Source organism: Poeciliopsis prolifica, unplaced genomic scaffold, assembly GCF_027474105.1.
Source record: "Poeciliopsis prolifica strain line A6 unplaced genomic scaffold, Auburn_PproV2 SCAFFOLD026, whole genome shotgun sequence".
NCBI lineage: Eukaryota > Metazoa > Chordata > Actinopteri > Cyprinodontiformes > Poeciliidae > Poeciliopsis > Poeciliopsis prolifica.
The window spans coordinates 6473505-6484905 of NW_026562401.1; the positions used below are offsets into that span (position 1 = coordinate 6473505).

The 11401-nt window shown below is 38.6% G+C and overlaps 1 protein-coding gene across 1 annotated transcript; it reads right to left on the reverse strand.

Annotated features, from left to right (window-relative positions):
* Positions 1 to 443: 443 nt before the first annotated feature.
* Positions 444 to 10954, reverse strand: abhd16a (abhydrolase domain containing 16A, phospholipase). The gene is made up of 20 exons (XM_055047754.1): positions 10818 to 10954; positions 10287 to 10343; positions 10137 to 10203; positions 8292 to 8378; positions 7949 to 8034; positions 7737 to 7810; positions 7219 to 7326; positions 6815 to 6929; positions 6621 to 6722; positions 6456 to 6519; positions 5249 to 5298; positions 4840 to 4963; positions 4653 to 4757; positions 3797 to 3860; positions 3598 to 3654; positions 2202 to 2264; positions 2028 to 2104; positions 1703 to 1801; positions 1574 to 1620; positions 444 to 981 (listed from the first exon to the last, which is right to left on the reverse strand). Exons 1-20 carry the CDS (start codon positions 10917 to 10919, stop codon positions 898 to 900), a joined length of 1632 nt encoding a protein of 543 aa, XP_054903729.1. The 5' UTR covers positions 10920 to 10954; the 3' UTR covers positions 444 to 897.
* Positions 10955 to 11401: the final 447 nt, after the last annotated feature.

Consider the following 11401-nt stretch of genomic DNA (forward strand, 5'->3'; position numbering starts at 1 on the left):
TTTGTTGATGAATAGAGGTGGAGGAGAATGATCTGTTCAAAGCTCGTCTATTGAACTGTCACCATGTTGTGACAGTTTTAACAAATACATGAAAACCATTTTTTATAAAGAATTTAAACAAACTTCTACATCTTGCTAAAATATTACTTTTGAGTTGTCCTGCAGGTGTACTAAAATATTTGCACTAGAAGCTGGACAAAAAAAAAATTGTGCTTTAGCAGTGAAGGAAAGGAAAGGGTAGACAAACTCAGAATGGGACAAAAGGACAGAAAAACATGAACATGACAATCATAGTCTGGAAGAACAAATATTTTTCTTTATGCCCAGAAACCTGAAAAAATAAATGAGTTTTCTTCCAGGCTAAGTGGGAACCCTGTAGTTAAGCACTCATGTGATGTGATGGATGCACACAGAAGAAAAAAAATAAATCCATCAACTCAAAAGTCTATTCAGCATATTTAATGAAACACTTAAGAGCATCATTTTAGGCTCCAGATTAATTTATACAGACAGTCCCCACAAAGGAAAAAAAAAAACCCAAGAAACCCTGGAAAGCTTAAATACTCTGGCTGCGTTTCCACACATGGAAATCCTCTAAAACGACATGAAGATTAGTTTTTATTCTTTGAATCGGAGCAATATACGTCTCATTTACATTTGCTTCATAACCCAGCCAGGAAGGGAACAATGGAAGGAGTGAGAAATGGCTTTAAAATGAACGAAGGAATACATGTACCATATTTCTAGGTTTTTTCCGATGAGTGCATGGAGGGGAAATGAAAAAAAAAAAAAAAAAAAACTGAAGCAGTCGGAACACAGTTCACCACAGGCGATCGACCTCTTGTTTTGCTTCTTCCCATCGTCCATCCATCCTGACTTTTTTTTTTCTTTTCTTTTTTAAAGTCTCCAGGGCGAGTGAAACTCGGCGGCAGGAAGAGGGGTGCAATGTGTCGATTCAAAGTTTCGCATGTACTTCCGAGCCTTGGAGAGACAGAGAGAGAGAGAGAGACGACAGCGCGGTTGGAGGAGGAATGGAGAATTAGATGTGTGGGAGGGCGACGAACGAAAAACATAAAATAAAATAAAAAGTGCAGAAGCTTGATTACATTCGGTTCATTCTATCTGGCTCAGTGCTTTACAAATCTGTCCCGTTTCTCAGGGGCTTTACGCAGGAGCTGAATGGAGCCTGATTTAGACGCCAGGGGAGACAAAGCATAGCATTAGCTGTAATGGATGGCACTCCTCTTGTTTGATGTTAAATGACTTCAATAAGCCAGAGCGTGCTGAAATATATTACACCAGTCAACCTGAGAGCGCAGGTGAGCCGGTTGCTATGGCGACCGGAACAGTGCTCCTCAGCGGTAATGATGTCTGAGGAGCCGAGTGTGTTTTCTTTGTGAGGGGGTCGAGGGAAGGAAGGCAAGTGAACCACAAAAATAAAATAAATAAAGAGTGGGGGGAGTCTATTTGAAGTAAAAAAAAAAAAATTTAAATGGGATTGTAAAAGGATAAAATCTTCTAAAAGAGGTAAAAGGCGTGATAAAGACAACAGGTGGACGGATTCGTTCCTCACCAGGAAGAGAGCGAGCTGACGCCGTCCCTCCAGCGTCGTGTCTTCACCTGTTGACACAAAGAGCGTCAACACAGCGAGACAACACTCGCCTGGCGGTAATTCTGTTTGGACCTCATCGCCTCTGCTCACCGACACTCCAGGGAAACGCGACGTCTCTGTCCGTCTGGTAGGACTTCAGCACCGACAAGCACCAGTCGTCGTCCACTTCGTAGCCGCTGTACACGGATGCTGCAGAGCAACAAAAAGACTTGGCTAAAGGTTTCCTGCGTGTTTTTTGGGGGGTCAAATTGACACTTTTTCTGTCTTAAGTTTGATTTCCTGCTCATTTTTTGGTACTTGCATTTAACTTGATAAAGTTCGTGTTTGGTTTTTGGCAGACACTTTAAATATGGAACATGGAAAGAAACAACAGGATAAATAAAACAGCTGTTCATGCATAATCTGATCCCCTCACCTTCCTCTATTGGAGTGGACGCTCCAAGCCACTGTCTCACGACTCTGACCCCGTCATCTGTCATTATTTTGGGGTATCTGCACAGGAGAATTTAACGAGTCACCAAACAGGTCCGGACAGACAAAGAGTCCCAAACTGTGGTAATCCAGAGGCTGGATGTGTGTGAGAACAGACCTAAACTGAAGCAGTCTGAGCAATAGGTCGTTTCCTCTGTTGGACATGATGTCCTCTGGATTTCTGTAAGACATTTACGGTTAATCCAGAAAACTTTTACTCATCCAGAGAGAGAATGAGAAAATTTGCTTGATTGATTTAGTGAGAAAAACTTGCTTTTCTGGGACTAACGTTCAGAGATCATTGAGAAAACAGACCCCAAATGAATTAATCACAATAAATTTACTGTTGTAGACAAAAATATAAAGCTCTGGGAAAAGAATAAGAAACCACTTAAAATGATCAGTTTCTCTGATTTTTCTCTTTATAGCTTTATCTTTGAGTAAAACGAACATTGTTCTTTCACTCTATGAACTACTGACATGTTTCTAAAGTTACAAGCAAACATTTTGTATTTATTTGGAGAAAATGACAAATGGTCAAAATAACAAAAAAGCTGCAGTGCTTTCAGACCTCAGACAATGCAAAGAAAACAAGTTCATGTTCTGTCAGAAACAACAATATTAATATTTCAACTCAGGAGAAGAGTTCAGAAATCAATAGTTGGTGGAATAACAACAAGGTTTTCAAAGGGGTTCAAAGCAGTGGACTAAGATTTTTTTACACATCTGTATTCACTGTAATAATTTCATACCACTAAATAAAGTCCAGTGCAAACCACTCATTGATTTAAGCAATGAGTGGTTTGCAGCCATTGCAAACCACTCATTTGCAAATTTAATCTAAATTTGTAATTTTGATTAAAATTACAAATTTGGATTAAAATTACAAATTTCATCTAAATTTGCAATTTAGATTAAAATGACAAATTTAGACTAAAATTACAAATTTAATCTAAATTTGTAATTTAATCTAAATAAAACCAACTTTGCTCCATTTAAAGGGTTTTTCTTTCAATATGAATTACTTTGTCCATTGCATAAAATGGCAATAAAATACAATAAAGTTTATGTTTAGAATGAGAAAAAATAGTGGGGAAAAAATCTAAGTGGTAGGAATACTTTAGCAAAGCCGTGTGATTTAACAAACGAGGGGAGAAAGCCTTTTAAGCACCTCCTGTTTTCCAGCCTCAAGGTTGGAAGGAGAAAATTAATTAATCAAACTGGATAAGAGGAAGCCAATCAAACCAAACGATATATTATTTAAATGACTTATTTGCATCACATAATGATTTTTACAGGGCCTCCGTTCAGCTTAATTAAAGGAATCGATTCCAACCAACAAGTTTATAATGACATGCAGGAGACATTTGATGAGAGACACTTTATATTTTGGCTTTTAGACTCGCACAGAAAGACTGGCTGAAATGTTTCGTGATAAAACCATTAAACTTCAAATTGCTAGAACATATATTCATGGGGTTGTGATGGAAAAAAAAAAGGAGTCAGTAACCTACGTTGTAGTGATGATTTCATCTCTGGTCCTCCTGACCAGCAGGACTGGTCCCTGATACCTGGAAGAGCCGAAGGAATTTAGTGATCAGCTCCACAATCAGCAGGTTTTGCTTTCGCTCAGCGGCGTCCGTTCTGTCGCCCCGTGACTCACGCTTTGACCTTTCACCATTATTGTCACCGTGCTCAGACCACTGGACTCACTTGAGAAGCTGCTCTGCGTTGTTGAGGTTCATGTATTGCCTCACTGTGTGCTGCACCAAAGGCCCTGCAAAAACAAGACAATGTTTGAATGAAAAGAAGAGATCAATTTTTTAATGAGTGCTGAAATGATTAATCCGTTATTGAAATAATCAGCAACTCATGTAACAATCGATTAATCCTCAACTGGAGTATAAAAAAAAGGTTATTTGGTGGAAAAAAACATATTCAAAGAACAGATTAAGCCAAAACTGTAAAAAAAATACAAACATTTTGCATTTAAGATAAAAACATCTTTGTTTGCAAACATGTTTTAGCCAAAACTCCTCAAATGGTTTAAGCTTTAGCTCCACTTCAAATTCACCAAAGGAATCAGTTATTGGATTTAAGGCATTAAATTGTTAATTTTCTTAATTAAAAACAATCATGTAATTAATTGTTTATTTCAAAGTTAAAGTTTATTTATGTAGCACATTTACAACAGCCTCAGCAACAACAAATGCCTCATTACAGGTTGATAAATGAAAAAATAGAAAAGAAATTAAGTTTAGTAAAAAAATAATAAGACAATTATAAAGTTGGCAAAGTTACCAAAGGCTAATGAAATGAATAAAAACAAAAACAACACTTAAGTAACAGCTGCAGCAATTTTCTTCCATCCTTTATTTTTGCTCTTTCCCTGGTGCTGAAGACCAGGGAGAACAGATGTGTTTTCAGTCTGGACTTAAAACTGAATATTGGATATTTTAATGTATTTCTAATGCATAAAATGTGATTACATGAAAAAAGCAGTAAAATGTGCCAATTTTTTAATACGTTAGTCGCAGGCCGAGTGTGTTGTTCAACAGGTTGCACTCACTCCAGCTTTCAGGCATCACTTTAAGGGCGAGGGGCAAAAGGTCGTCAAAGGAGGCGTCCAGCACAACTGACTGGATCTCTGGGTATGACATCGCCGCCCAACTGGCTGAGAGAGGAGGGAAAAAAGAAAGACTTGAACTCCCCACTCATCAAAAAGGTGAGCAGAACTTGCTTGTGTCTTCATGTACCTGTGAACCCTCCAATGGACCAGGCATAAATCACAATGTCGCTCAGCTGGAAGCCGAGCTTGTGAACGGCAAACTGTATCACCACGTCCATGGCGTTGGCCTCATTCTGGGGGAAAGGGACTCCCTGCCAGGAAGGAAATTTCCATGCATTAATAAAACAGTCCTAATCACGCAAACATCCAGTTCCTTAAACATTAAAAGCTTTTGAATCATTCATAACCCGTCCTCTGATTTTAATCTACTGTGGGAGAGTTTGTGCTGCTTGTGCAATGCTGCTGAACCGAAACCAGATTTTCCACATGCTGTTCTTTTCTGTTGCGCGCCCCGTTTGGATCAGATGACTCACGGCAAGCGTCAGACACCAGCGCACAGATCTGTAACAACGGCTGAACAGGGCGATGCGGCTTACCGTGCTGCCTGCAAATCCAGGGTGGTTCCAGCCCAGAACGGAATAACCACCTGAAACAGATTCCACTGTTAACCCCAGAACCAGAACCTTCATTCAGCTCGGACTTTTCCACTCTTTAGTACTAAACTGCAAAGTGTTTCAGTGGGATTGTTACAGACAAAGAGTAAGTGGGCGACTGTAAAGTGGAAGGAAAGCAAACTGGGATTTTAAAGTCTTAGGAAATCAAATCTGTTGGAGACTGAAAAGGACCTGTGTTCAAATACAGACCTATCATTACTCAGATTTTAGCTCCAGTCATCTTCTCAAGTCTGAAAAGTCTCCCTGTCCCCGCAGCTTTATGCTGCCACTACCATGTTTCTCCACTGAGATGGTGTGTTTAGGGTAGCAGGGCACATTTATCATTTATTCTAATAAATTTCTTGTCATGATACAATTTTTTATTTATTGTTGTCACAATAATCTCAATTAATATTTTTAGAAAAACTGTCCGCATGGCTGTTTCTTTGCAATTTTCTCAACAGTTTGTTCAAAATATCAATGAATTTGAAAATATGATCAAATTACACTTCTTTATGTGTCTTGTGTCTGATAGAAGCTTATTAAAAATTGATGTGCCATGCAGTCACAGCCATTCAGTTATCTGAAGTATTGATAGTTCTTATTGATCCTCCATAAACATTGGAGCGTATTGCTAGCAATCCTGTTGACAGATTCCCCCACCTGAGCTGTGGAGCTCAGCAGCTCCTCCAGAATAAACTCAAGTCTCTTGGCCCAGCCGATCCATCCAGGTGGGCATCCATTTCATAATGAGGTTTGCTGCTGTGCCATTTCCTGACTACAGATTAAACAATCTTTTCTCTGATTTATACTCATCCAGTTTTCTCCCTGATCTGTCTGAATGTTTCTCGGTCTTCAGAAACGTCTCCATTCACTAAACGTGATGCTTCTGAAGTTGACTAAACTGGATTTTAAGAGGTATCACAATAAAGGGGTCTAAATGTAAATACATAACACTTTACAAGATTTTATTTTGAAAGAAATTTATATTTTTTCTTCCACTTTGTTATTATGCACCACTTAGTGATTTACATAGCAGTTTGGGGTTTTAAGGTTACAAAACAGAAAAACCGTTGAATGGGATTGAATGTTTTTCAAGGTGCTGCCCAGTAAAAAAACCTGACTTGTTGTTTAGTAGAACATTTCTCACCCTCCAGTGGTGTGTTCATGCAGCCCACCTCATAAAAGCCAGCGTTCCCCTCACAGCAGATGACCTGTGGCACATTTCAGCAACCATCAGTTATATGACGGGAGTTTTGTTGGAAGCAGGACCGGGCCTGGGGAACAAAAAACACAAATCACTTTCGACATTTACCAGAGTCCGGCCGTGCGGCCCGCCATCTTTCCTTCGATCCACAAACATGGTGTCGATCTCGTTGCCGTCGCACGCCACCAGCTTGTTCCTTTCACCGTCATACTGTGACAGAGTGGAAGAAAAAGAAATGGCAGAGCGGGACACTGGTTTGATCCATTTATTGTCAACGGGAGCAAGGACTTTTCTCCTTTTACCTCTTCTATTAATTTAGCCTGGCCTGCCTGCAACATCGGCATCATCGCTTTTTGCAGTAAACCCACAGAGCCGGGGTACAGCATCCGCCTCCCGAAGGAGTGAGCAATGAGGAAACTGACAGAGAAGAGAAAAAAACATAACTGCAATGCGGTACGGCAGAAATGATTCATTGTGATGGATCGATTAATGAAATAATCGTCAACTATTTTAGTATTTGATTGTTAACTGGAGTACAGTCAAGAAAATGCCTTTTGCTGAAAAAACAACATATTCAGGACTGTAATTAGACCAAAACAGTAAACAATTATATACATTTAGCATTTTTGATAAAAACACCTTTGTCTGTAAATATATTTGGCAGTTTGAGCTTCAGCTGATTCAGATCCATTGAAAGGACACATACCCGATGACGTGGCATGGTAAGGTGCGGACAGAGTGGAGGAAACTGTCTGCTGTCCCTCTCAGTTTGGGCTCTGGCTTCAGCAGAGAAACGCCTCCTTTGGGATGTTTCCTTTCACAGGATAACAACAACAATAACAATGCAGATAAACATAGTGGAAAAAAACATCAACACTCTCTGAACTTTTCTACTTGTACAGACTTGGCAAGTTTGCAGTTTTTTTTTTTGTTTTTTTGTAAGTCTCTTTTCTGAATTTTATATTTCAAAAATTTCAAAAACTACAAATATATGTTATTGTTATGCACTCCTTGATATTGTTCTATCAGGTTAAACACTAATAAAATACATATTTTTGCCACAAAATGCAAAAAATGACAATGATTACAGCGTTTTATCTATTAGATATGTTTACCAAGTGCTACTTTACCTAAGTTGCAGTCATAGAAATATACAATATGATCCTAATATGAGCAAAAATGCATTGAATAAGCGGCCATTTTAAATGGAAATGAGCAACTTACGGACTGCTGACTTCTGTCCAGCTGAAATCTGCAGGCCAGTGTGAGAAGTCGAAGTTAAAACACCTCAGCATTTTCTAGAAACAAAATAGAAAATACATAAAATGGTATCATAACTTCCCCATAACAGAAAATCATAAAACAGTAACATGATTTATTCCTGTAATTTTAAACATTTTCCTCTGACCCCCGGCCTCAAGACAGTGAAATCTTACCTTGTTTGCTGGTGTGTGATTTTTCTTGGCTTCCTCCAGAACTGAGATAAACTGAACATAGTCCGCGTTTCTCCATCTGCCCCATCCTTTGGAAAAAGCAGGGAGGGTGGGGGTGAGGAAAAGAGAGATAAAGTCTCTATGTGAAACAACAACAACAACAAAAAAACAGTTGCAGTAACCTCAAGGGTGTGCTTAGTATGCTTTGTGAGCAGAAACCTTGTTCAACAGTCTCAATGGTAATGAAACCTTAATGGCGAGCAGAACCGCTATCTATATCTAAAGATGAATGGACTGAATTAGTTATTGCCTTGCAGGAGGTTAAAAGAGAAGTCTGGGGTCTCACCTCGAATACAAGCAACTCCTAGAAGACACACGAGCACGGTTCCCAGGTACTGACTCACTGGTACCAGCTTACTGCTGCAGATGTAGCCTGAGATCGAGCAACAGAACAGGAGGCTAAACACCGAGCACCAATAAAAAGAGGAACAATCTGACAACTAGCCTTCAGACATGTGCATAAATCAATTTTAGAAGCTCAATAGTACATTAAGGCGTGACACACAACCTTGAGCAATTAATTTCTAGCGATGCTCAGCCTCGCCGAATGAGTTAGTTGATTACATTTGTATTAATTCCACTTGCAGGACATCAGCCATTTACAAGGACACATCCATTAATAGTTTTTAGTCCCAAGAGGAGAATTTGTATTCAGAAAGAAAACATTTTCAGACAGTTACCTAAATGGCCTGAGAGTAAAATATTTCAGTTTTTTTAAAAATATTATTTAGGAGCAAACAGGCAATTACCCAGAGGGAAGCAAAATAACCTTCAGCCTTAGGCTGTTTTCACAAAGGAGAAACTAAGTGAAGAATACAGCAAGGACACTGATATCATCTGATTATTTTAAAAATTATAAACACACTGATTAGAAATTCATTTGGTAAATACAAATGATTAAAAAGTGAGCAGATAATTTTATGAATGCTTTCATTCACTCCATTAAACCCAACCTGCCCAATCATTTATTTCATAATTATTTTTACTTCATTAGTTTGATGAAAACCACATTTTAAAGCAAAGAAAACCCCCCAAACATCTACGGTTTATTAATTCAAAAATTTTTAAAGCATCAAAGCTTCAAGTTTGATCACTTTTAAACTAATGAGGTAAGTTTGGTGAAAATTATAAGAACTAGATCTTGATTTATTTCTGTTTTTTCTAGACTGATACAAACATACATCTATGCTGTGGATTTATTCATTTTTATCACCTCACGCTCTCCCTTCCATCTCTCATTTCCTTGATCAGGTTTTGTGAATTTGAACTAATCAGCTGAATGAAACAATAGCTTCTTTTCCGTCAGTGTATCTGGCAATCAGATTACAAACATACCTGGTTCTTGCGACCCGTGGCGATAAACGGAAATTATTGCTCACTCACATAAATATTATCCAATAATTTTATACTTTTTCTATCTTTGAGACATCCTTTTATAAATTTTCTGTTAGGATATTTTAGTAACTTTTAATAACCATATGACTTTATTTTGCCCTCATTACAAATAGGTGCAACTGGTTTCCTGGTTCCAAGTGTATTTAATGTACACGGCTGACTGGGTGGTAAAGAGAAGTTATTTGTTTCTATTCCTGCAGTCGTTTAGTTTCTGTAAAGCCTGTTGTGCTAAATCTTTCTCCAGATGAAAAGTGACATAGAAATATTGACTGAATGATTGATGAACATTCTTCTGACAATTGATCATAATTACTTGACATCAAAAAGTTTATATTATTATTTCCTGTATGACCTGCCTATTAGATTCTTGGCTAATGTTTAGGTGTTGCTAACAGCTAAAAATGTAAAAATTGTCCAGCTGACATTATAAGACAGATTTTGATATTTTAAATCCTGACTATTGAAACACAGTACTTCCACTCTGAGTCCTTTAAATAGAAAAGTTCCCCGACATTTTTCAATTATCATTTTATCTATTGACATATTAGGGTTTTGGCCTGTAAAGAAATTGAAAACAGTGTGACTGACATAATAATAAGACAAATATTCAATTTATGTGAATTCAACAATAAGAACAGTAACAGCAGAGCTGATGTAGTGTTGCATTGTCACTTCATATATCATTATATTGACATTATTTTCAGACAAAAGCTTCCCTATAATTCATTTAACATACCTTTTCTGTACAGATAGCAGAGGAGAAGAGGGGAGCTGTAGTAGGATATGGACCATATTGCTGAAGCCTGGAGGACACGAAGTATAATCACACTTTAATTTAATAATTTTATACTTTCTCCAAGCAGATGAAGCAGGATGTTCTACTGACCCAGCCAAGAATGCTGTCTGTGTGTTTCTCCAGACTCCTGGGTTGGTAGTTCCATCCCTGAGAGAGAAGAGGAAGAAGCTAAGTGAGGCTAATGCTAGCACAGTTGGTAACGTTCGCATCTAATAAAATATATCGTTTATCCTCACGCATGCATTTTACGTGGACTCAAATTCAGCTGACGACGGTGCTACTCGTCGGTTAATTTCTTTCTGCGTTTAAGTCGTTTGTTCTTCTCCGCGGTTTCAATCGTTCTAACGTTAGCTAGCCAGATTAGCGCCATAAAAATAACATCAAAATACAGTCACAAAATCCAGTTGGACCGGATGTTACTATGGTGCTGAAACAGAAAACCAGTTTAAAATAAAATAAAAGTCCACCGGTCACTCTCCGTTCGTTCATTCATCCCCAGCTATCATCCCGAGCTATGCGGAGCAATGGCAGCAGCAGCAGCAGCAGAAACTATTTAAATGAATAAAAGTCTCGGTCTGCAGTCAGCGGTTGTCAAACCAGTCCGAACGCATCGTTTCCTACCCTCCTGGAAAACCTGCCGTCGGGTCGAGCCTGTTCCTGTGATCGGTGGATTCGTTGCAGATGAGGCCCAACAACACAGCGGTACAACATCCAGGCCGCCATTCTTCCGCCGCTGTGGCTACGGAAGCCGGCGCTGACCACAAAACGAGTTCGATGGTTAAAAACAACAAAACTCAAACACATTAAAACCACGTTTTTATTCACCACGCTCTATATTTATAAAGGACCAGTTTCTAAATATGATAACCAAAATCCAACGCTGAAAAAGAATACAAAACAAACAAGAATATCTGTTTTCCCTTGTAAAATAAAAGTATTGAAATTTCCAAAAATGGCTTGAGTGGATTGTTTTCAATATTATACTCTTCCAGACTAATGCAAATTTAAAATGAGCATTTTTCTTTGTTTTGCTCACGATACATAACATTCAGTTTTAGCCTAGATTAGGGTTCTGTATTAGCAGGTATTCCCAACCAGTCCCATCCTGGGACCCTGGGGCCTCTGATACCATCCCGCTCTCTGTTCCTCACATCACTTTTTGCTGACAAAACCTTTAAGACTTGGAGCTCTTCAGGAATCCTCTC

What these genes read in the sequence shown, in the direction of transcription:
- abhd16a (XM_055047754.1), bottom strand. Translation starts at nt 10,919, where the DNA reads ATGGCGGCCTGGATGTTGTACCGCTGTGTTGTTGGGCCTCATCTGCAA. An exon ending in TTACCATGCCACGTCATCGG is followed by an intron (nt 6,930 to 7,218) that starts GTATGTGTCCTT and finishes CTTCTCTGTCAG; the next exon opens with TTTCCTCATTGCTCACTCCT. An exon ending in GTCCACTCCAATAGAGGAAG is followed by an intron (nt 1,802 to 2,027) that starts GTGAGGGGATCA and finishes GTTGCTCTGCAG; the next exon opens with CATCCGTGTACAGCGGCTAC.